Genomic DNA, 27,527 nt, shown 5'->3' with positions numbered 1-27,527 from the left:
TTCCATCTAACTAACAAAGTGATATTTACTGGTGCAGAAGCTTCCACTCTCCTGAAGAAATTATCAAAAAATCATCCAATAGCAAAAGAATTCCAAATTTCTCTGATGAAAGCTTATACTAATACAGCACAGCATATGAAACAGAAATTACTCCTTAAAAATTCATATCTAATTAGTTTTACAGCATTAGATCCAGAGCTAAGAGGTAAAACCAGTACAATATTAGCTTTTGAAAAATTATCATCTTTTATGTCCCATATTTTTAGTGATAATGAAAAGTCAAAAGTAGAAGCTGAAATAAGGTTATACCAGAGTGATATTGATATCACCAAAGAAATGCTCTACACATCTGAAGAAAGTGGAAATCAAGTCAAGTGTACAATTGATAAATATTGGTCTAAAGTCTTTAATTTAAAAGATGATTTCACAAATGATTATAAGCATCCTACATTGGCTAAATTGGTCAAAGCCTGCCTTAGCTGCTTCCATGGCCCTTTAGTGGAAAGTGCATTCAACTTAATGGATACACTTGTCACTGACTATAGAACCTCTCTTAAGATTGATTCCCTAGATGCAGTGCAGACTATTAAATATGATTTAATGGCTTCTAAAGAAACCTCATGTGAAAAATATGGCTCAAAAAATCCAATGACTGATCCAATTCACAAAGATCTCTTACTGAATATGAACAGAAGTTGGAAAACATATCAAGAGGACTTAAAAACATGTATTTCAGATGAGTCACCTATAAAAGTCTCTGAAAAACCTTCTACATTAGCAGAAAAGCAAACTGCTTCTACCTCTGCATGTGCAGTTCTCGGGGAAATTTCTTCAACTGTAAATGAGGAAAATAAAGTCAACCTTCCTGCAATTATGAAGTTCACCACAAAAGAAAGACAAGCCCACAAACATCAGAAAATAAAAAAAAAAGCAGCAGAAATTAGATAATTTTTTTTAAAGAATTAATTCAGGTAATTTAAAATATTTACATAAAATGTAGTAGTTTATATGTTTGAAAATTTATGGTTAATAATTTTGCAAAAAAAGTAGTTCATTGAACTTTTATAATTAGGTCATTCAATACTTCATAATTGTAATTTTTCATTTCTCTCCCCCCTTCTCGAAACTCCAAAATGTCGGTAGTAAGTCCGTCAAAGTTTCAGGGGATTTTTTGGGGTTCCACAAACACCCCTGTATATACTAATTCAGAAGTCAAACAACAAAAATCAGCGTTATACCTACAAAATTTTCACAGGACTAGTTTCGATGGTTTTACCGAACCATCATCTTCAGCTGCAAAACCGCAAATGAACAAGATAGGAAATAATGATTAGATAAGATAAGAAAGCCTGGACAAGAATAAGCAAGTGGCGCCATCTGTTGGCGAAACCAGAACTAAAACATAATTTCTCTAAAAGCCGAAGGCAAATTTGGATTGGAATTAGGATCGTTAACTAGAACAGAAAGATTTTTATGAATGTGAAATGCCTCTAGAAAATCCAGTTCTCCAATGGAAGATGTTTTTTGAATAATTTTGGCAGCAGAAAAATTGAAAGTGTGATTTTCGGACCAACAATGTTGAGAAACAGAAGACTTCTGTGTTTCCTTTTTTCTAACATATGCCTCATGTTCCTTGACGCGAAATTTTAAGGCTCTCTTAGTTTGGCCAATGTAAATTAAACCACACTGGCAAGGAATCCTATAAATACCCCAGGAATTCATATCCGGAATGGGGTCCTTGAGTATAGAAGTTGGAATTTTATTGATGGGAGAATAAACAACCCGAAAGTTAAATTTCTGCAAAATATGTGCAACTTTATAGCTAATTGATGGAAAGAAGGGAATGACAACAGAATTTTTATAATCTCCTAAAATAAGAGTGTGGCTTTTAGTGTGTTGAGATGAGAATTTTTTAACTGCTTGATTAATAATGTTGGGTGAAAAGCCCCTGTCAATAGCTATTGCTTTTAAATAATTTAGTTCTTCATCAAGGGCTAGTTTGGAGGAGCAAACTTGAAGAGCACGGAAAACATAGGAATAAAACAAAGCTAACTTTTGTTTAGTCGGATGACAGGATTTAAAGTGTGGTGGAAGGCAAACTGATGAAGGTTTACGGTAAACTGTAGTACTGAAGTTGGATGTGTTACGTGTGACCAGAATGTCGAGAAACGGAAGAGAATTGCAAGTCTCAAGTTCAAAAGTGAACTGAATAGCAGGATCAATAGAATTCATTGTTGAAAGAACTTTATTTAAATCATCTTTATTACCTTCAAACAGGGTAAAAGTATCGTCTACGTAGCGGAACCATGCCGGGAAGTTTAAAGTTTCAAATAATTTTGATTCATAATAATGCATGTAGATATCAGCCAGGATGGGACTGAGGGGGCTTCCCATGGCTAATCCCTCAGTTTGCTTGTAATATTTATTTTGGAAAACAAAATGTGTTTGTTTCAAACAGAGTTGAGTGAGAGAAATTAGCTCATCAATTTCGATGCAAGAGAAATGAAATTCGCGAAGTCTGGTTTCAAGACATCTTAATGCACCCTCCACTGGGACATTGGTGAATAATGATTTTACATAAAAAGAAACCATGAGTTAAATATTTATAACCATTTTATTAATGACTGAATTACCTGCACATTCTGTGCATCATAATTTAAAATAAAATGCATGCTGGACATTAAAATTCATAAAGAAAACTACCCTATAATAAGAATTAGTGAAATTATATAAATTTCTCCTATATGTATTAAAAACTGTGAAATGATTTTAGTTAATAATAATGATTATGCAATTGTTATAATAATGATTAAGTACAATAACGTTTATTAAGTAATTTGAATTTATGTAATATATCAAGGTGAAATTTTTAATTTTATAGATTTATTATTATTATTAAAACATTAAAATAAAGATACTAAAATTCTCTTGAAAGAAATAAGAGTATGACATGGAAATTCCGTTAGAGAAAATTTTTTGTTGCATGCTTCTCCATTTTCCCTGTTCGAAGCTAAAAGAATGACAAACGTAAAATGCAAAAAATTCAATAGATATTCTGAATTCATAAAATTTTTTCAAGGTTTTTAGAATTTGTATAATATTTGTAAAGGTAATGAATTATGACAACGTTATCTTTTTTTCAGTGCATTTGCATTTGTATAATTTTCATAAGCATAACATGCAGAAAATATGAAAAGTGTTGATGATATCTTCGGTGTTTTATTTGTATAGTTTTCATTTAAAAATGTGCAAAAAATGCCATACTCTTTGTACGTATCTAAATGATCAGAAGGTTGTTGATGCGTGTTCCTTGATGTGTTACACCAAGAAATTTTACTGTACATTTATTTATAAGCCGTATGCCACCTGGCATGTACATGATACATACATTCTGCTGCCTGGCATGTAAATTGATACATCATACTAGGTTTCTGCCATCTGGCAGATACGATGCAATTATATCAATTAGTGGTAATACGCCTGACGATTTGGCGCATCCGCTCCCCTTAGGTTCTATAATGCAACTAACTCTTTGTGCAGTGCGCCCTCTGGGTACAAATCACCGAGGAGGCTAAAACATTCCCTCCCCACCCCCGATGAATTACATTCATCCTAATACAATCTTCAATATGCACACAAGTTAATCAAAAATATAAAAACTGAAAACATACAAAAATCTTCAAGAGTATAAAATTACATATTACACTTACCAATCTTCTAGCTTATTGTATGAAAAAGTTAACTATAAGGGTTAAATTAAAACAAATAAAATTATTAGTACAATAAGAAGTATAAAAAAATAATAATAAAACACATTCAATATGAACCAAACACTTAAGTTAATGTTCCTTTTCATTAACTGGTAAAGGACACAGTTTGTTAATAGGTCGTTTAATGTCCCCGTGCACAGTTTTTAGTCTTACCACTTGGACTCCCTCTAAAAATGCTCAAAACGTGAATGAATGTACCCTGAATTTAATGATGATCTTTAGCAAGTTGGGATTTAAGTTAGGTCTGCTTTCCAAACAGTCATTAAGTGATACATTTCCCTTACTTTTAAAAACTATTCGAACCTTTGTAGAATCCTTCTGCTCGCGTACTACTGCATGATGAGGCATGTAATACCCTGTTTTCAAATTACTATTTAAATACGTATCTACCCATTCCACTATACCATCTCTCAAGTGTTTAGTAATTATCTCATTATATTTTATATATAGCTCTCTATTTTTCTGAAACGTATTATTTAAAAATAGTGCACGCTGTTTTGCAATTTCGTAATTATTATTTAAACCTTCAACACCCTCTTTCCAAAATAATCAAATCTCATACCTTTTGTTCTCATAAATTGTAGTTTGTTCAAATGATTCTAAAATTTCTTTATATGATTGAGATATTTCTTTATCCGAATTTATTCCAATTGCTTCTAATTCCCATAATTTTTTAACTCTTTCGTAATCTAAGTCCTCATTTACAACGGTTATACGATTAACTCTTGCCTCCTTACAATTTGATCCTTCGTCCTTGCCTTGAATCACGAAACCGAAAGTGCTCTCTGTTGCGACTAATTTTTTACAAATCTTCACGTTTCGTTTTAAAATTTCACAAATATAATCCGAACCTATTAATACTTGAATTTCATATACTCGTACCAGTATCTGCTAATTCTATTCCCTTCTCAAACACCATCTTTCGTGTCCACCGAGAAGGAACTTTTACTTGCCCTAGTGTTATAGATTCATTTACTATTACGTTAATTTTTATCTTTTTATTGGGACTGTTTACATTCTGCATTACTATTTCTACGATGTCATACAAGCGCTCTTTTGCATCTTTGCATCCAAATGTGAAAATAATAAGCGCTTCTTTATTAATAATTTTCAACACCAGTGAATCCACCACTTCTCGTAAGATGAATGACTTTGTTGACCCTGAATCTAGCATAAAACGTAATAACTTTTTGTTCCCTTCTTTACACCTCACTGTCGCTGAAAACTTCTGTAAAAGAACGGAAGTCGGAGGTTTAATTTTCTTATTATTTTCATTACATAAGAGTGAAAGAGAAGCTTCAGGGATTGTCGTCTGTTTTGTCTGATTGGAGGTATCCATCTCTAAATCTTTTAATGTGACGTCACATATTAACGAATTATGTAAACCTTAGACATTGCACAGTCTGCATTTTTCATCTTTATGAGCACAGAAATGCCTTGGATGCCCTTTCGAAAAGCAAATGAAACATAAACCTTGATCCATTAATGCCTTTCGGTGAGCCTTTAAATCAAGTGGGCAATCGTGATTCATGTGACAAGCAGATAAACAAAACATGCAGACATTTTGATTCTCTTTCTTAGGCGGGTTAGAGAACTTTCGATTTGGATTAAAATGTGATTTTTGAAAGTGTTTAGAGGGAGTTTCGCTTCGACTAGTTAATACCGAAGCACCTTGCTTATTCGTACTGTAATCATTTCTTTTAGAATGCATGTAAGATTTATTTTGATAACCTTGATGGGAACTTTTGTTTCGTATTGATGTTCCATTTACATCAAAATTCTTAGAACGCGTTAACATCATTGATGTTTCCCTACATTCCACTTCAGTTTTCAAGAACGTTAGTAGTTCAATAACATCGAAATTTTGTTTATCACTTCTTTTCCTAGTGAATTCTAGAGTTAAATTCTCGGGTATTAACTTTAACAAAATAGGGGATATTAAATGTCCATAAGAACCATAAGTATGTATTTTTATATTGTCATAAAGCTTCCTCAAAGCAGCTGTATTTCCAGGATATTTTACAGGTTCCAAACTCAACAATTTATTCATATGCGCATTAATTAGCAGGTCATCTGTGCCGAAATGGTTTTTTAGTATATCAACAGCCACCCTATATTTTTCACTAGTAAAGGATAATCCACTAATAGCATCCAAAGCTAAACCTCCCAAAAGCGATTTTAAATAACAAAACTTGTCAAGCGAACTGAGACTTTCGTTTTGGTGAATGGAATTACAAAACTGATTCCAGAATTCAAGCCAAGAACAAGGATCACTGTAATATTATGTAATCATTAATTTTGGCAATTTTAAAATATTAACTTCACAAGTTTTCAACTTCGGAGATACAGTTTCCTCACTAGAATTTCTAAATTCAACTTAACACACGTTTTATCTTAATTTTTCCTGAATTTTACATTTAAAACTTATAATTCTTTCCAGATATTCCTGCACGGAAATTGCTTCTGTTTCTAACTCCGATTCCATAACTATAAGTTTTTCAATCTCAGAATCATATTTTTTCAACAACTGTGATTTTTCAAGTAGCATTTCGAGTAATTCTTTTAATTTCTCAAATGAAAATGAAAAAGTGCCTACCTCAGGAAAAATGAAAAAGGCCCTACCTCAAATTTCTACGCATTAAATCCCAGCTTTTCAGTCATGAACTCACTAATTTTCTTCGTCCATTCTTCATCTCTGTTAATCACGTCCGGGTCACCAAAAAAATGTACGTATCCAAATGATCAGAAGGTTGTTGATGCGTGTTCCTTGATCTGTTACACCAAGATATTTTACTGTACATATATTTACAAGTTGTATGCCACCTGGCATGTAAATTGATACATCATACTAGTTTTCTGCTTCCTGGCAGATACGATGCAATTATATCAATCAGCGGTAATACGCCTGACATTTTGGCGTGTCTGCTCCCCTTAGGTTCTATAATGCAACTAACTCTTTATGTGGTGTGCCCTCTGGATACAAATCACCGCAATCACCAAGAAGGCCAGAACATCCTTATTTCACCAAAGTTATGTGTATATTTGAGGCGTGCTGCCTGGGATGTGATGATCTCTCAACAGAGGGGACAAATGTTTGGCCATGTAGAGAGACATCAGGACAGTGTTTGCATGATTAAAAAATAGGTTTGGATATCAATGCCGTCTTATCAGCATTATGGTCATCTAGGTTGGGGCTCCTAATAGCCACTCACAGAAATGAAATCTAAATGGATTAGCATGAGGGCTGTATGCTCATGGGCCCACAGGTATGGCACCCAGGATGACCATATCTTAAGATAGCCTTGTTGGATATCAGTGTCGCTTTATAAATAATCATAGTAAAATGATGACCATTGAGAAAAGATGAAACGAAACTGATTCATTTGACAGATGCCAAATAGGATAGCTTGAATTTCTTTTTCATTGTGTTTAAAATGCAATGAGGACCATCGAGGAATATAATAGAACCTCCTCAGAACCACATTAGTGCATTAAATTATTTTATAATTAAATATTACCTTCTGATAATGTAATGAAAGTATATACATATTATTTTTATGTATTTATGTGCTTCTGCTTTTCATGTTATTTAGTATGGTAGTGTTATCATATTATCAGTTTCTTTAGTTTTGATTGTGGTTCATGGGTAGTAGGTCGTGTGTCATTAGAACATTGATAATTTCATGTTTTATTTTCATAAATTTGAAAAATATAAATTACTCCATATTCATTACGTTATGCAGCTTGATACAAATGGGACTTGAAATTCATCTGCTGCCCTTACAGTCTGTCATATCTAAATTAATCATATTCATTAAAAATATAGGAATTGAGTAAATTTTGTTTGTTTGACTTGGTCAATAAGCTGTGTTAGATAATGATCTGCACATTATAATTATTTTCCAAAAAGGTGCTTAGACAGTAACTGAAGTTTGATGCTTAAAAGTGGAAATGATTTATGTAATCATTAAAGATTTATCTATGAGATTCATTTTTTAGTGGAAGGAGATATTAAAAGAATTAATAAAAAGAGTGTCTTATAAAAGTTTGTACCTATATGAATTCGTATAGGTGTTTAATTACGAAAAGAAACGAAACGAATGACAAGTGATGATTCTAAAAATTTGGGTAAAAAGGTTTTGACAAAAATACTATTTGTATAAAGAATTAGGATCATTTAAGAATATATGCAAAGTAGCTATTGATTTGTACATTAATGCCAACCAGCACTGCTCCATCGCAACTCTCACTCTGAATAATTTCAGATTTATTATTTCATAACTGCTGTATTATTGCTCATATATAAACATTGCTTATATCCAAAAACGCATAAATGTTTTCTTTGCATTTTCTTTCTTTTGCTTCAAAGGAAAAAAAATCTTTTGATGTCACAAAATTAACAATTATATAATGCAGCCACTTTTTCGTGTGAAGTAAACGAATCAATTATAAAATTATGAGGGTACACTTTTAGCTTTTAGAAACTATTTATTTACAATCTTAGAATGTATAATTACAGAGAACTGCAATACCAGCATAGTTCTATTTTCAAATCTGTATCCAAAGTTTTCCCAATTACAAGTTACTAAATATTAAATGTTACCATTTACAAATTATTAAATATTACATCTTCCGTTTTTTTAAAGAGTTCAAAAGTTTTAACAGTCTAAAATCAGTCCAAATACCTGGCCGGATTTCTAATCAGTCTCCCACTTCTAGTTCTTAGCTCACCGTTCCTTGTTTCTGAGATAGCAGAGTTTGGTAGTTGATCTTCTAAACTTTGCCTTTGAGAATATCTGGAATCATATCCTTTTACACCTGTTTTCTGTGTATTGACTCCTTGTTCTGTTCCTCTGATATTCTCATCAACAGCTGAACTGTTTTCTCTAATATCTTTTCTATTTCTTCTCAATACTGATCCACCTGATCTAAGTATATATGATCTAAGCGTCTTATGCACTTCTTCTACAACTGCTGGTTTCCAGCGATTATCTTGATATACCCGAATGCAATCTCCTTTATTTAGCGATGGTAATGTTTTTGTATGACGATCATAATATGACTTCTGTTTAGTTCTTTCTTGGTTGATTTTTTCTTTTACATTTCTCACAACTTGAGGTTTAAGTAATTCTTCAGATGTAGGAAGAATCATTCTTGTTCTTCTACTCATAAGTCGTTGATCTGGTGATCCTAGCATCTCATTAGTTGGAGTGTTCCTATGAGCTAACAAAGCTAAATAAGGATCAGCAGGATCTGCTTGAGCTTTCTTTAACAATTTCTTCGCCGTTTGTACTGAACGCTCTGCTAATCCGTTCGACTGTGGATGATATGGACTGCTTGTTATATGTTTAAATTGGTATTTCTTTGCAAATTCTGAAAATTTTTTACTTGCAAACTGAGGTCCATTATCAGATATCACTATCAATGGCATACCGTATCTTGCAAAATGAGATTTCATGTAACTGATCACTGTCTGACTTCGAGTATCCGGTAGTTTGGAGATTTCAAAACAGTTGGAATAGTAATCTACAATCAATAAATATACATCTTTGTTAATCTCAAATAAATCTGTCGCAACTTTATACCAAGGTAAATTGGGAATTTCATGTGGTATCATAGGCTCTCTTGTGTTTTTGTTCTGGTATTCATTACATATAAAACATTTTGAAATTTTATCTTCAATCTGCTTGTTCATAAGTGGCCAAAAGAAAACATCTCTAGCTCTTTTCTTACATTTTTCTATACCAAAATGACCCTCATGAATTAAATTTAGCATTTCCTTTTGTATAGATAAACGAATAATTACCCTTCCTCCTTTGAAAAATAAGTCATTTTCCATTGTCAACTCATCTCTGTAGTCCCAAAATACTTTGACTTGAGGTTCTACCTGATGTTTCCTTTCTGGCCAGCCTCTCAGAATATATTTCTTTAAGCACTGTAGTGTAGCATCACATTCACTTTCTTTCTTCAATGCATAAATTTTGTCATCAGATGCGGGAATCAGTGTACAAATTTCTGTATCTTCATCATTATCTTCTTCTGTTGTATTCAAATATGCTCTACTCAAAGTGTCTGCTATTAATAAGTCTTTCCCCTTTTTGTATCGTACATCTAGATCATATTTTTGTAAATTTAACAGCATTCTTTGCAATCGCTGTGGTGCTTTAAAAAGAGGTTTCTTAGTTATGCTTTCTAATGGTCGATGATCAGTTTCAATTGTAATACGTTTGCCATATATATATTGATGAAATTTAGAACATCCAAAAGTAATAGCTAAAAGCTCTTTTTCTATCTGAGCATAATTTTTCTGACTTTTTGTTATAGCTCTGGAAGCATAAGCAATTGGTTGGTTTTCTTGTAGTAAAACAGCACCTAATCCTTCAGAACTTGCATATACTGAAAGAGTTACATCCTTATTAACATCATAGAATTTTAATACGGGTGCTTTTGCAATCAATTCTTTAAGTGTTTCCAAAGCTTTTTGATGCTTTTCAGTCAGGTGCCAGAGAACATTTTTCTCAAGTAACTGTCTTAATGGTGCAGTAATAGTAGTTAAGTTAGGAATAAATTTGGCTAAATAATTAATCATTCTCAAAAATTTTTGTAGCGAAGGCACATCTGTAGGTTCTGGCATTTTAACAATTGCTTCCACTTTAGAAAAATCAGGTTTTAGTCCATTTTCACTTTATTCGTGCCCTATATAATTCACACGATTAACTTTTATTTTACATTTAGCCTTATTGAACTTCAAATTATTTTCTCGTGCTCTCGAGTACTTCTTTAAGTCGTAGCTCATGTTCCTTTTCATTAGATCCCCATATTAAGATATCATCTATAATACATTCAACGCCTTCTAGACCTTCTATTATTTGGCTTAATTTTCTTTGGCAAATATCTGGAGCTGAACATATGCCAAAAGGTAATCTTTTAAATTTGTATCTGCCAAAAGGTGTATTGAATGTACACAAATTACTACTTTCTTCGTCAAGCTGGATTTGCCAAAAAGCACTATTAGCATCTAAAACAGAAAATATTTTTGCGTTAGGCATTCTAGTGACAACTTCGTCAATGGTTAACATCAGATAATGTTCTCGTTTTATAGCTTTATTTAAATCTCTAGGATCTAAACATATTCTTATTTTGTTCGGTTTGACAACTGTGACCATTGAATTTACCCATTCAGTTGGGTTCTCTTACTTTCTCAATAACATTTAAATTTTCCATTCTTTGTAATTCTTTCTTAACTTGATCACGTATAGCTATGGGTATTTTTCTTGGAGGATGAATGACTGGTGTTACATCTTGTTTTAACTGGATTTAAATCTCTAGGATCTAAACATATTCTTATTTTGTTCGGTTTGACAACTGTGACCATTGAATTTACCCATTCAGTTGGGTTCTCTTACTTTCTCAATAACATTTAAATTTTCCATTCTTTGTAATTCTTTCTTAACTTGATCACGTATAGCTATGGGTATTTTTCTTGGAGGATGAATGACTGGTGTTACATCTTGTTTTAACTGGATTTTATATTCTTCATTCAAACAACCTAAGCCTTCAAATACATCTTTGTGTTCCTCCAGTAAGTCTTCAGTGTAAACAGACATTACTTTCTGAATCAAACCTAGTTGCAAACATGATTTTAATCTTAATATAGAAGGTACTTCTTTGTCAATAACTTGGAATTCCACAACGTAATTATTTTTTTCATATTTGCAGTTAAGTACTACTTTTCCTAAAGTATCCATTTTATTCCCAGAAAATGTAACCAATCTTTTAATTTCAGACTTCTGTATCGGAACATTTAGCAATCTCACTTTGGTTTTAGAAATAACATTGCACATTGCTCCAGTATCTAACTGCAAATTTAGTTTCTTTTATTTACATTAACATCAACAGTCCATTTCTCTTCCTTGTTATCTGAATTAAGGTTTAATGTGCCAACATAAAATTCTAACTCTTCCTCAGAGTCATGATTTATTAATTTAATTTGTCTATCTTTTCTGTTTACCTTGACTGCTTCTTTTTTTATTATATAGCTTTTACACTGATTCGCGAAATGATTTGCCTTTTTACATTTATGACAGATTTTCCCATATGCTGGACACATTCTATACTCATGAGATGTTCCACATTTAGAACAAACTTTTGTCTTTTGTTTATCGGAACTTACCTCTTTGTAGGTATTCTTATTATGTTTACTTAGTTTCTTTTTCACTAAGTTTACAGCAGTTTCCTCATCCTTTATGATTTTCATTTGATGTGCACTTATTTCAGCAGATCTGCAGATATCAGGAGCTTTTTCTAATGTTAATTCTGTTTCATGTAACAATCTTGCTCTCACTATATCATCTTTAATACCACAAACAATTTTATCCTTTATTAAACTATCCGTTAATTGTGCAAACTCGCATGTTCTAGCTTTATTTCGAAGGTCAGTTACGTATTCATCTATGGTTTCTGACGCAGTTTGATTTCTAGTAAAGAATAAATGTCTTTCATATGTAATATTTTTCTTAGGAATACAATATTCCGTAAACTTTGTTTTAATTTCTCTTAATTTAATTTCTTTACCCTCTTCTATAGGAATTTTATTATATATTTCAAGACCACAAATTCCTATTACATGAAGAAAAGTATTAACTCTTACCTTCTCTTCTTTATTATGTAATCCACTAGCTACTTCATATATTTCAAATGATTGCAGCCATCTCTGCCAATTCGAAGCTAGATTTCCATCAAATTTCATCGGCTCTGGTGGTTTTAAACTTTCCATTTTGAAAACAAAACACTCCTGACACCATATAAAATTATGAGGGTACACTTTTAGCTTTTAGAAACTATTTATTTACAATCTTAGAATGTATAATCACAGAGTACTGCAATACCAGCATAGTTCTATTTTCAAATCTGTATCCAAAGTTTTGCCAATTACAAGTTTTGGTTTGCATGTAACTTCGTGAGTGACTCAAATCAGGGATAAATAGAAGGGCTAGGTCATTCCTTTGTTCGACTCCTCGCCGACGCGAGCTTCATGGAGGGGGTGAACTGGAAGTAATCTGATGTGTCTGTGTTTCACCTGCTCTGATTTCACTCGTTTAAAACTGTAGTTTCATTCAGTTTCGAGACGATTTTCTGGAGGTCGTATATCCCAAATTAATTTTAATCATACATATTTGTTTTCTAAAAGTGCAAATATCTAATAATATGCCTATATCTTTTTATATAGTTTTAGTCAGTTTTCCTTTTAAATCTCTATATTTAAAGTATCCTTTATGTAATATGGCTTCTTGTGCTGTAGCAACGTGCCGTAACACTTATAGAAATACGAAAGGAAGAGATGTTGTATTTCATGCTTTCCCAAAGGAGAATTTGGTTTTTTCGAAAGAATAGATACATAAATGTCGAAGACAGGATTCTATTGTTGGAAAATATGACCTATTGTAACCCTTTTTCTGCATCATCTCTCCTCCTTGAAATAATTCTAACTTTTACATAAGGCTTAGTTCTTATTTCAAAGGGATATAGTAGTTACTTCTACTTCGTTTTTCACTGCCACTGCTTGTATTAAGAACGGACTGTTCCAGCCTAATTAGCATGCAAAAACAAAGCTTGATGTTACGTCATCTGGAAAGCTGAGTCGTGCCGATAGCTGATTGATTGCCGTGAGATGATGTCATGTCTACTTCTGGTATAAGTATTTCGCATCGCTCTGGCTTTTTGCTTCTTGGTGTGCCGTTCCAGCCCCCATTGGAAGACGATGTTCCGATGCATGCCAGCCAGCGACTAGTGCCATGGTTCCAGTCCGCAAGATGACTTTTTCTGGATCCTGAAAAGCGGCAACAATGTGAGCGACTACCGTGGGCGGTATCCTGTTTTCATGAAGGTGGCATTTAACACAAGTTAGCAGCAATGTTTTTCTAAGCTGTGATTTCTCGTGTGTAACTACAGTGAGCGGCGTTTTGCCGGTTTTAAGTGCTCTCAAGGATTTAGTTCAATTTTTCAGGTGCCTTCTTGACCACGAAGCATGGACTTATTGATTGTGTAGCAAATTTCATTAAAACCGCGTAATTTCTGTTTAGTGATGTTTTTCGCGTATTGAATGCCAGTATTTGGAGGTCAGGTAAAATATTCATTAATAGTTCTTTAAAGGAAAACCCTTGGGGTTATTGGATTATCAACTAGGTGTAATTTTGATAATGATTATGTTTATACTCTTTAAGTTTCTGATATTGATTTAATTTATTCATTGTGTTTTTATTTTTATATATTGTTAATAAATTGGTTAAGTTTAAAACTTTTGTCTTCAATGTCTGCACAGTACATAACCTTAGGGAGCTTCTTTTGCTACTGCTGCTAAATGTTCTTTTACAACTTTAAACTTTGCTTTTGCATCATCTATTAATCTGAAAAACGCAAGAATTTGCGGCGAACATTTTCTGTGCAGTGATTATGAAGATCACATGAGAACTCACTTGCTTGGATTGCCGCAAAAGAAACTGTTGAAATGCAATACTGTGCCGAAAGTAAATTTATCGTGTGCAGTAAACAAAATAACACCAAGAAATAGGAGACATTTGAAAATAAAACTAATTCCGAGTGCTTTGAAAGACTACACGAATTAAGCCCAAAGAAAATTTATTTTGAGGCCGAGAACAAAATTGAAGTTGACAATAATAAATCAAATCTGAATGATTTTGAAATAAAATTCACAAGTGTCAATTCCCTAAGTGACAATAACAGTGAATGACCTAAATGTAAAGATAAACAAGAATGTAATGATAATTTGAAGAACAAAATAATATCCTTAGAAAATTGTAATAAAATATTGAAAAATAGAGAAAAGAAAAATTTTATAGAATGTTTGCTCAGCGACAAAGAAGGTGGACGAAATCTGGAAAGAAATTTGTAACGTAAATTCAGAAATTAAAATCCCAAACAGCGAAATTTAGGAGAAAACAACACAGATCGGAGAATTTGGAAAAATGTCTAAAGCATATTTTTACTAAAACGCAGATTGACGCATTGCTAGAAAAGAAGGAAAAAATAAGATGGACAAGTGAAAATATTTCACGTTGCATTGTCATAAGAGCTATGTAGAATATGTTTCTTAAATAGAAATGCATATGTTTTTTCCCAAAGAAAAGCAACCCAAAAGGCAAAAAAGTGGATTGCTTCGAATGTGGTAGCCAATAAATAATATTTCAACAACTTGTAGTTGCTTGTGACTGTACAAGTAAGCATATATAATATGTTTTGATTTGAAATATTTCTAGATGACATTTTAGAAGTTAATAGAGTAAAGCATATTTCAAATGAGAACTAATTTTGTTAAGTTATTGTTAAAGTTATTTTTATTGTATCCTGTGTTATTATTGATTCGATTTTGCGCTAGCTTAAAAATCTAGGTAAAATATAATAATATAACATTAAAGTAATTGGCATAAGAAAACCTGCCTCCTTAACCCCCACTTTTGAAAAATTAAATAATTTTTTTAGGTACTGTGAATTTAACTGTGAAGTAAAATATGTCTTTATTGCAAATTACAGTATAGGATGCTAAAATGAAACACATGTGAACCTAAGCAGAATTTTAACTTTATGACCCTTTCCTGTGTGATCTCTTAACCAATATAAATGAAAAAGGAATTTGAAGTTATGGGTATTTTAAAAATCTGTGAAATTAAGAGGGATGCTTAAGTGAATAACTTTAAGAATTTGTATTAATAAATTTGATTATAAAATAAAATTCAGAGGACTAAAATAATTGAACCTTGAATTGTTTGCTTAATATGAGAGCAACAGTTTATACATTTGCTATGCCTATTAGTGTGATTGAAGTCAAAAGATGCAAAAAATGTAATTAACCAGAGCTTATGAAAAATAGGATTTCCCTCTCACTTAATACACACTCATTCCCCTCTAAAATATTCTTTTAATTTGCGATCAAACTAAATTTGCAAATTCTAAATTTTCTGGAGGAGGAGGAGAAAAACGAGAGTTTTGGCACCGCTAAAAATGTAGGTGGTTGAATTTTCTGTGACCGTAAGGTTAAAAAACAAAAAAGAAGATGATGTCCAGTTTTCACGCTAGAGTTCTAGTGGAGAACTGTAGAATGTATGTACTTCTTGTCTGTTAATGCAAGTGGTATGAAAGAGTTTTTAAATGCTTCTAAAATACAAAATGTAATTTGCACTGCCACAGTTCTGATGCAAAACTGTACCTCCCTCCAAGAAAAGTGATTCAAAACAAATTTTTTTTTTTTTTTCATGTCCTGCATTCTTGTCTCATATATTATTAGCGTTAAAGGCCATACTGCATAATGAAACCGTACTTTTCTCTTTGAATCAAATACAGCCATATTTTCATGTCATGCTATGCTGTGTTTCAAATGACATTTTGAGATTTTTATTTTATTTTTCAGATCACCCAAGTAAATTTGAACAACATAATTTGTCCTGCAGTTTCTGATCCCTTCTATGGTCCAAATTTTCGTATTTTTGCAATTTTTCACCAGGCTGCCCTTATTCTGATTGTTGGTAAATTATACACCAAAATGAGTTTACTTATATTACAAGCTCTAGGAACTGTTGAATGGACTGGAGAGAAATATGTTGCTCTGGCAGCGTTACGAGTTCAACAACTTTGTAGCATGTGTAAGACACAACTGAAAGCAAATAGCAAAACAGAATGATGACGTACTTATATCTTGAAGAAATTAAATATTGTTTAATTCTTTGTTTAGATTTTGTTATAGGTAGCTCACTGCCAAATATTTTTTATTTATAAGTTATGCTGATGATATTTATAAAGTAAACATATTAATTGTTCATGTTATAGATATATTTGTATAGCAATATTTAAGCTAAAATTAGAAAATGTTATATAGATATACTCAGAATAGAATGTGCTTCTGAATATTAATACATTCCTAAATTTATTGGTGCAAGCTGAATATGACTTGCTTTTTGTAGCATTTCAAAATGAAATGTTAGATTGGAAAACTAGTCTGTAAATAAATACTTTTAAAAATGCTCATTTCATGATGAAAATGTAAATGAGTATTCAATTATTTGGTACTTAATTACATTTATGAATTGTACAAAATTGTCTTTTTTATGTCATTTTGGTGTCTAATTATTTGAAAGTAAATGGCTTATGTGTGTATAGATGAGTGAGCTGAGTTTATTACTATTATGTTGAATGCCTCAAAAATATTTTGATATATATTCTTAATTTCTTTGCAACTTCTGTGATTGTAATGTGTAATTTAAATAACTGAGTTTTACCAAACTTTAGTTTTTTCATATATTGTGGCTTAATGTTTAACCATTTACTTATTTTGAATTTCATAAAATCATAAATGTCATGTCTTTAGGCACAATATCCATTACTTTCATGAAAAACATATAACATAATGAAAAAGAGGAGTAAATCTGTCTTTTACAGAAAATAATAAATAGCTGATGTGAAAAATTGAATATTTAAAAAATTAATTCCACGGTTAATCAAAGATAAAAATTTTAAATAGTTCTTTTATTTATTTTGTTCCAGGGCCGTCTTAAAACTGCTGTGATATATTTTTGTTTTATTTCACAAAAATGTATTAATATTGTTGTTATGAATTTCAAGTTTATGAATGTAATTTTTATTTACAATCTAATAGAAACACTGAGTTTCTAAGTCATTAAAAACATTAGATAGGCTAATTAGAATGAAGTGTTATGGCACAAGGATAAATTTAATGCCTTTGTAAAATCTATAAGTAATGCAACATTACAATAAATGGCCTGAATGTGTCAAGGATAAATTTAATGCCTTTGTAAAATCTTAAGTAATGCAACATTACAAAAAAATGGCCTGAATGTGTCAAGGCAGCTTTTTTACTACCATCAAAAGGTTCTGTTTTATCTAGGGATTGTTTGTAAGATATACATAGCATTATTGTTTTAAAGAAAGTTTCAAATTTACAATAAAATGCTCACAAACGTTACAAAGCATATATGAAAATATCGGAAAATAATGAATCTCTACGGTGGGAGTTAGTAGCATTCTGCTGTTGAGATATCTTACTGTGTAAATAATATGCAATCATTTGCTTGTCAAACATAATGTGCATTTGAAAAAAGTGTGCATTATAATGTAATATTTAAAATATTCTTGCAAAATTATAAGAATTTTATTGAAAAAACTGTAAAGTATGTAATTTTAAAGAGGTAAAGGATAAGGTATATTTTGATAACTTTGAGTATAAAGTAATTTTTTTTTTTATTATTTCACTTAATACAAGAAATGCCATGTTTCCCCTTTATAATCTTCGCATTTTAATGAAAATAACTAACATTTATGTTGTGTTAAAAGACATTAGTAAATAACAACTTTTTAGTTTAATGGTTTCTCGCTATCGTGAAATGCTTCTCAATTTTATACTTTCCTGTTCGTTAGAAGCTGAGTAAATAAGCCCCATTAAATATTGATACAATTATGCCTCTTATGCTGAGAGTAAGACTGGTGGGTGGAATTGAAATTCCTAAATGTCTGCCAAGTGATTACAGATGATTCAAATTTACAAATGAATCATCTGATTCATTTACAAATGAAATCTCACTTGTAATTATTTAATTTTTGATTACAAATGAATTTGGTTACAAATATTAAAATTTGTGATTTATAAATGAAATCCCAGCACCAAGAAAAAAACCGGTTTAAATGAATGAAATGTAGGCAAAGCATTTGTCTGTGTAACATATTTATTTGATAAATGTTTCAAAGTCACAGGTTAAAGTATGCATGAGAGAAGCCATTTCAAATGTGAATCGCTATGCTCGCCACAGTGTTGAATGCAAACATGCATGCATTTTATTGTACAGGTGTCATATGTCATTTTGTGGAAGGGAGTTCAATGTCTATTGTGCTTGTTCAGTCAAATCAGCAACAGTCCATGCAGGTTGTGAGTGATACTGGATTTGTCGTCCAATCATGTTCCATTCATGGTCGATGGGAGAAGGTCGAGTGATCTTACAGGCTAAGGCAACATGTTGTCACTATGTACAGTACATTGGGTGATAGCAGCATTATGAAGACAAATATTATCCTGTTGTAAAATACCCACTGGAATATTGCTCAAGAATGGCAATACAGCCGGTACAATCATTAGTCTGACACACAAATTTGCTGTCAAGGTGTGTGGGCTAATAAACGAAGGTGCTCCCCAGACCATACCATATATCCTGCTGTAGGTTCTCAAAATGTCTACACTGTGACAGCTTAGTTCCAAGTGCTTGCCCGTCTTCCTTCTAACCAACATACAGCTATCACTGGCATCAGGACAGAAACAGCTCTCATCTGAGAACTCAACATATCTTCACTCCACCCTCTAATGAGCTCTAGCTTGAAACCACTGAAGGTGCAAATGGTGGTCATTTGGAGCTAGTGGTAGGGCCACTGCAAGACTTTAGACTCAGAGCTGTTCCTCAAGTAATCAATTTGTTACAGTTCGTTGTGTCACTCTGGTGTCAATTAAAGCTTAAATGTCTTGCAAATGCAGTGCAGTGTACCACAGACATACAGCAAATATGGCAGTTTTCCCTGAGTGGCTGGACTGTGGTTTCCTTAAGACAGTATTTTCTCATATCACTGCTGCCAGTATACATGTACAGTGGATACATCCCTGCCAAATCTTTCTGCAGTATCACAAAAAGACAATCCACCTTCTCATCATTATTACAAGCTCTCCTTCAAACTCAGTTTGCTGTTGATACTGCCTTCATCATTCTTGACTCAGATCTCTCTCAGAGTGCCCAGTCCAGAAGATAATAAAGCGTACAAAGTTTACTTTGAAAATTTACTTATTTGTCTAGCATGAAATTTCAATAGACATCATTTATCAGGTGTGCAAACATGCCTCCTGAATTCCGTTTATCTAGCAATAATCCTTCATGATGGGTTTTCATTTTCCATCAGTGTAGAAACTCAGACATGCCCCCTTCTGTTCTCTTATCCCAAAGTACTTGCATACTCATTTTGTTTCAGATTTGACTAAATGCGTGGTATAAAAATGGTCACTGCGAAATTGTATATATTATCTCAATTTACGTGCTGACCTTCAAATTCATATGTCTGTTTTGCTGATAATCTGCTTCATTGTTTATAAATATATTGGTAAGGGATCAAAATTTATCTTTTGCCAGAAAATATCAGATTCGTAGTCTGTTTTCGGGTTACGTATAAAGGTTTCTGACTTTTTGAACAGTGGCAAACTTGTGTAAAGGTGCGGCATCATTATGAAGTGGTTTCCCAGTTTTTGACATTACAAACCCTATTACTTTGATTTATTACACAGAGTTATGTTCTTGAGTGGACCTTAGGACCAAAGAAATAACACCTTGGAATGCAGATGGTTTGACTTGCAAATTCCAATGAGCACACTAACTGTAAGAGGAGATCTTACAGTTTTCCTCTTGTCTGACATAAATGTCAACCAGACTCCCTTAAAAAAGCTCACCATGATGGCATCTTTTCTGTAAGCAAAGAGGCCGATGTGTTTTGCTTTAATAAGGTAATAAATCTATTATGACAGAATAAATATATACCTTCTTGGAAAGGTCTGCTATGTGTTCATTTGAAAATTGGCCTTTTCAGCGAATTTATTACTCTCACCTCTGATTACCAACATTTAAGGTTTACATGATTAATGTATGTATCACCCAATGAGGCAGCATGTGACATTTAGTTTAAAATAATGCCATATGCAAATATAGTTACCATAAATATGAATCAGTATCTTGAAAATGCAGTTGTTCAGAGTAAAAAACTATGTTACTACGGAAGATTAATTTCTGTAGTATCTGGTTTAGTACATTTGAGGAAAAAATAAAATATGTGGGATTTGAAATTTTGAAAGCATTCCTCTACCCTTTTATTCCTTCAGGAAAATTTAAGTAAAAAGTATTTCCTCTTATCAAATGTTGAGATCTCTTAAACTTAGGTTATGTTAATGTACACGGATGTGGTATCTGAAAAGTGGAAAATCGAATTATCATCATAGAGTGTGTATTTCTGTGACAGAAAATTTAACGAGCAGCATAGAAACAATATGAAGTTGCTACGCCAAAGTTTATGACATCTATTCATACAATCGTGTCATGTTAAAAAGGGTGTGGTTCTGACAGTTATTTTGCTTTAGCAATTTAATTTTTGGTGGAAAGTGACAAATATTTGGAGAAAACATGTTTATTTTAATCATATTCTGTTTTAGGTATTTTAATTTGTATATATGTTTGTGTGTGTATATTATGCATGTGTTTAACGCTATGTATACCAGACATGGCCTAACCGTGGCTCGCAAACTATCTAACTCAACATTGATCTAAAACTTCATAGCAAACGATCACATTTTACTGTGAAATAATTGTTCTGCAACCAACTACTTCATAATGTCAGCAGGAATGGGTCGTTTAGTGAAGGGTGATGGGAAACTTAACCATTTGACTGCTACACGGTGCAAAAACGCTGCATTCATTTGTCTCGGAAACCGCGACGCAGTTAGTTATTTTAGAATGCACTCGTGTTACAAAGTACGCGTGAGGTCAGACTACGTACGTTCACACCCACGAAGTAACAAAGACACACTGAAACTCGCAGCGCAAAAGCACTGTTTCGCGGTTTTTGAGACAAATGAATGCAGCGCTTTTGCGCCACATAGCAATCAAACAATTAAGCTGTTAACCATAAAAAGTTGAATGAAATCAAGATTGAAAAGAGATAAAAAGTTGAATGAAATCAATCAAATCAATTCTACACATATAAGGACATATTCAAGTAGCTCCACAGGCCAAACAATATGTTTTGTTTCATTAATATTTAGATGTGCATCTTGAAATGGTATTTATTGTACTATCTGTATTAAATATATGCATATGTATTTACTATTTCTGTATAAATATACTTCACTTAAAATTATCGCTGCAATTATTCCACAACAGAATGAAGGAAATTTTAAATGGTTGCACAAGAAATCATTAATTTTTTTTACCAACTATGTGCCATCATTAAATCCTGAAGCTAATAATATAGTATTTGACAGCAGGGCAAGCTGGTATGCTTTTCAATAATGTTTTGATAGTTTTCATTCATGACGAGATTATTAAAATATCTATTTCAACAAGTATTTCTTTGTCATATATTCTGTCTAATGAGATGCTTTAATCGGTTTCTTTTATCTTAATGTTGATAGCAGCACAAGAGTTATGCTGTGTTTAATACTGCATAACATTTGCTGTTTAATTTCATATAATGTAGTATCTGTTTAAAAGCAGAATTAGTGCAGTACAATAAATTTTGTAAGTCTTTCTGTGAGCTACCTTTGACCTAGTTGATACACAGAAGTGAGTGTTTTTGGAATTCTGTTTGGGTGTTGAAATGACACCAGCACATGTTCTGGGTGAAACTGGATGCAGAATTCCTTCAAATTCATTCCTGATAAAAATTTCGGGTGTATGCTTCTCATACAAATTTATTAAAATAATATAGTTCCTTTTTTGCTTCAGTAACTTTGTCTGCCTATATTTATTACAGAACACGAAAAAGTAATCGTTGCCATGTACAGAATCTTGTTCAGGTATTGCATTTAGGTCTTGTTCTTTGCATATGAGTAGCTCTGAGAGTATTTTTATTGATAATTCTCTACTACAACTACATATATTCTACAGTTTCATTGTTGTCTAGCTATAGCATGGGCAAACTGATGTGTATCAGAATATTTGCTCTTGCGCTTTAATCTTAGTCTCATGTTCTTGAAGTAGAAAGATGTGATTGATAGGCATTTTTCATGTGATAGTAGGATTTTAGTAGCTCTGCAATCAAGAGATTTTATCTTTGATAATACAGTCCATTTACGGATGGCTAGATTTACATTTTTTATTTCCTTTATAATTCATAAAGCTTATTGTAGTTTTAGTTTTGGGAATTTACTGTTTTTTTGCACCACTTCCAAGTGAAAGTAATCATCCAAATGAAAATTTATCATTTGAAAACTATAATTTTGTAAATGCAAATATGCAAAATAATAATACATTTAAAACGATTTTAATTTTTAACATGAATATAACAGAAAGAAATGAGTAGGCCATCAACTCCAATTATCCAATATCAAAGCATCTCTTTTCTTTCTTTTTTCTCTGTAGATGACACTGTAAATAACTTTCTCCAACATTTAGATATTGATTCCTCTACATTTCCTTCGTGCTTGGGTGAGAGAGATTTAAATTTCTGTTTTAAAACAGTCTAGCTTTTTATGCTTATCTCCTTATTTTATGGATTTTTTTTATATGGAGAATTTTGTTGATACTTTTTATTTCATCTTCATCTAGTAAAAGTATAATTTATTTCTAAGCATCTATTGCTTTGAAATAAAGTAGATTTCTACACAGACTGCAACCTGAATTTTCATTTATGAATAAATTATTACAATATTAGAAATAAAAACTCTGTATGATTTAGATCCCTTAATAATGAAATGTTTCAAATATGGCATATTTTCTTTAATAAAGTGTAATGTATATGTATAGTAATTGAATGTGGAGGAACTTCATCAGATAATGACGCAAATAATTTTATATACCTCAGAGTTAATTTGTGATCTTCAAAAGTTTTGTAATCGTAAGAATTCTTCCTCATACCCATTCTATTTTTATGAAACCTGCTACAACATTTACTGTCATGTACATTCTGTTTTAAACTTATATGTTGAACAAAATAGTTTTAAATGTTATTCTGTTTTCATTTGGAGAAAACTGGTTTCCTATGATGGAACACAATTTACTCTGCATACATGTGAATTTATTTCTTCTGAAATTTATAAAAAAAATGCCGTTTTCTTGCTTTAAATTTGATATCTTTGTTTTAAGGACTGGAAACCATATGTAACTCATGGTTTCCATCGAATATGTATTACTTTATGTAAATTATGCTTATTGGTGAAAAACTGATAAGCATCAAAAATAAATTCATACCTTTATTTCCTGTTCTGCAGAGTAAATAAAATGTTTTTGAACTGATTAACCTTTCACTAGCCAGTCCACAATTTTCATATGTATAACTGTTGATTTTTTATGAAGTGTTTCTCTTACAAGGGTATTTACAAAGTAAATGACTATGTTCTTGATTAATAGTGAAAAGTGTTGTTTGTGGAATGATTACTAGTCAACAATTTGAAGTTGTTAAATTACATATTGTTTAATAAACTGCATAACATTAAAATAATAAAATTTCTGAATTGAAAGCTTGCAAGTTTAAAAGACACATCTGTGATAAAATCTATGCCTTCAGTCTTTTTTGGATTGTGTTTGTCTTTGGGCTTTGTGAGTATGTGGACTGTGCTACAGTGCCTTTTCTTATCTTATAAAATTAAATCTTTATATTTTTTTTAAAAAAAACACCTTTCACCGGTATTCTTTGTTTACCCATTAATCATTGTTTTAATATCTTGTAATATGTTTTATTTAGTTTTCAAACTTTAATGATAAAATGCTATGTATTTCTCGTTTTAATTCATTTTAAATGGGTAAGTGCACAAGTCTACTTTGACAAATTCATTTCTTTTACTTGTTAACTTGAGGTATTAGTAAAATGGGCATATGAAAGAGAACAAATAGCTGATAATGAAAGAAAGAACTCTCAGTTTTGCTCCAACTTTTATTATGTGGATATGCATTATGCTATATATTCTGTTGTATATGCATTATGCAGTAATGTAATATGTTATATATCATTAATATAATGTGCCTATATGCTATGCATGTGAATAATACAATTATTCTCTAAAAAAAACTTTTGAAATGTATTTTTCATTGTAATGAAAGAGCTTTTCAAAGAAAGGATTTGTTTTAGCTACTAGATATAATACAGAAATTTTATGAATTTCTCAGTGTCACGTTTTTATATTACTAGTGTATTTAGCATAAAAGGAAACAATTACATTGAATGTATTATTTTAATATTTTGTGCCATCAAACCATTTTTTGTTATATTTGACTTCCAAAATTTTGACCTTAGGTTGGGTAAAAGAGTAAACTGAACTCTTATCAATGAATAAGTGTGACATAATTTAGCATGAATTATGTTATATTTTAACAAAATGTTTTATGGTAACATCGAGTAGATGATTTTTACTACTGTTGATTGTATGTGTTTGTTGTATTCATTTGAATAGCCTTTTTTGTTCAAAGGAATTGATCTAATGAGGAAGGTCTGTTAACCTTGAAATATAATTTTCTTGTGGGAAGGGGCCTAATTATGCATATTAAAAAAATAATAGCTTCAAATTAGCTGTTGATCCACTTAAGTAATGTAGGAAAAGTTTTGAGTAGTAATGTTTTTACCATGAAAGGTGAATATTCTACAAAAATTTGGCAGCTTTCTGAAATTTTGCAGAACAGCATGCATAGCCAAATACACTTTCGTTTAAATATTTTTAATTGTGAATTTGCACCGATTTTGAAAACTTTTTTAATAATGTTTACTTTTAAATAGGCAGAATCATTTGCACTTTTTTGCATTCTGCATGTTGATGCGAATAATTTTGCTGCTTTTTCAAAACCACTCCTCCCAGTTTCACCAAACTTCCAATGTATATGTTGTTGCTGCAGTTGATAAACTGATGTTTTTATATATTTTTCAAACTAATACTCTTATTCAATTTGTATTTGGTAAAATAAAATATTATTGTATATTTTTTGTATACTACACCTCATCTGCTATCCATTAATTCGTAGTCAGTGTGATCGCCACATAAAACATATATATATTTTGCACAGGGTGAATTTGTATTATGAAGTGCAATAAATTGATTTGCAGATTTCCTACAACTGCATTTTTCAAAGCTTAAATTTCTCTCTTCCCTTTTATCTTTATTCAGTATTGACAAAATGTATAAGGTATTTTCTCTCTCCTTACCGCATGCATTGGTGATTCAGTCGTAGAATGCTTCCCTGCTGCGTGAGAGGTTTGAAGCTCGAATCTTTGTGCGCTTGTAGTTTGCTTTCTCATGTTTTCTGCCCTTAAAAATTTTAAATCACTACATGCTGGAATTAAAATGTGGTAGACAAAAATTTGTCAGCTCCATCCAGGATATGGCGATAAACGTAAGATCGTTTAAGAAGGTAAGATATTTTTTCCTTCCTTGCTGCATGTGTTCATGGTGCTATCAGAAGCATATCCAAGCAATCAGGAAATCTGGAGTGTGAATTCCACCGAGGATACTCCACATTTTTCATGTTTCCTACTCTGAAATTATCCTAATGACTATAAAGAAATACAGAATCTTGCCTAAAAGCACTGAAAAACAGTAACTGAAATTATGCATGCTGCTAACGATAGCTGATAAATAAAATGTAAACTGATAGATTAATAAATGCATACAAATTAAGATTCTGCATATTATGTCATCATTTATGATTGAAAGTCGATCATACGGGGAGTTGAGAAACAGCAGTTTGAAGTAATGGAAATAGTAAAATAATGTTATATTGTTGTATTTTACATATTTTTGTATACCCATTTGCAATGCTTTAGCAGCTTTATTTTTTTTTTGTTTTTTTTTGTTTCTAAGTCTATGAAAATTTTTAGATAAGCAGATTCATGTATATTTTTATAAAAAATATTGATATTTCAAGGCTGGTAGACCTTAAGGATGGTTTTTAATTCTTGGAATAATGCCATTGTTTTCATCTTCTAAATTCTGATATTTTTATAAATATTATGTATTTCATTGCAATGTAAATTATATGAAGTAAACATGGCTTTGGTTGCAGATATATTATAAACTATATTTGGTTTATTAATACTTAAGATACAAAATTTATCTAATCTTCTGTTGGTACTGTTTTGTGTTAATTTTACTTTAATATATTAAAAATATTTTTATTTCATTGTACATATTTTTAATATCATTCTCTCATCTTAAAATATATTTTTGAGCAGAATTATTGACAATCATTGTGTTTGTGTTCTTTATAAGATCATCTTTAATTCCCCACAGTGTACTCATAATAAACTTATGAGATATATGAAATTGTTTGTCTTTTAATCTTTCTTACCTTTGAAGTATTTTAATAGGAAGGATTGTATCACGACTTTCATTTTTAATATTTATTAATATTTTAATATTTAGCAAGCCATGGGACCTTAAAGTTGTGACAAAAATTAGAATACAAACAAAGTTATGTATAGATCAAAAGAGCTAAAATTTCGATAAAACTGGAACAAGCGTTAGGGGTGCTCGGGGAAGTGAAATTTTAATCATTATTGGTGTTAGAAACATCTCTAGCAATAAAGTTTGTATTTTTCTGTTTTAAAAAAAAAAGACTCATTATCCATTAGAACTGCATCATCTTGTTTCATGCATCTGACTGGCATGAGATTCTGCTAGTTAACAAAGTTCCTTCTCGCTTGGGAAATCCTGAAATGTCAGGATATAAACTTTTTTCAGTGAGTAGGGGGAAATCTGAGTTTTTCTCAAAAGGTCAAGAAAATTGGGGAGGAGGGGAATATATAGCCTATGTCTCCAAAATATTTATGAAGTTTGTTTTATATAGTAGCCAATAAAACAATGATTACCTCTGTTGAAAAGAAAACAAATGAAAAGTTATTGCATACTTTCTTTGTGTTTCTTCTAAAACTTATTTTACCCGCTTCACTTACCCGTGAACCATTAAGTGCCGTTCACACTGGGACATATCGGAGCTAACGAACACAGCC

General features: G+C 31.7%; 1 protein-coding gene across 2 annotated transcripts in view; it reads left to right on the top strand.

The window, feature by feature from the left end:
- LOC118205122 (transmembrane protein 164) overlaps positions 1-26,841 on the top strand; it is a 382,545-nt gene extending 355,704 nt beyond the window's left edge. For both annotated transcript variants that reach the window (XM_085807036.1, XM_085807035.1), the window contains one exon: positions 16,195-26,841. In XM_085807036.1, the coding sequence (XP_085663162.1) occupies positions 16,195-16,464 (270 nt within the window). In that variant the 3' untranslated portion in view covers positions 16,465-26,841. The remainder of the gene's footprint in view (positions 1-16,194) is intronic.
- Positions 26,842-27,527: the final 686 nt, after the last annotated feature.

The sequence above is a fragment of the Stegodyphus dumicola genome, chromosome X1 (genome assembly GCF_044657685.1).
Source record: "Stegodyphus dumicola isolate Sdum_Otavi_A_Nest chromosome X1, ASM4465768v1".
Classification (NCBI taxonomy): Eukaryota; Metazoa; Arthropoda; class Arachnida; order Araneae; family Eresidae; genus Stegodyphus; species Stegodyphus dumicola.
Note: the sequence above shows the minus strand (reverse complement) of the source record. Positions and strands in the feature narration are given on the sequence as shown.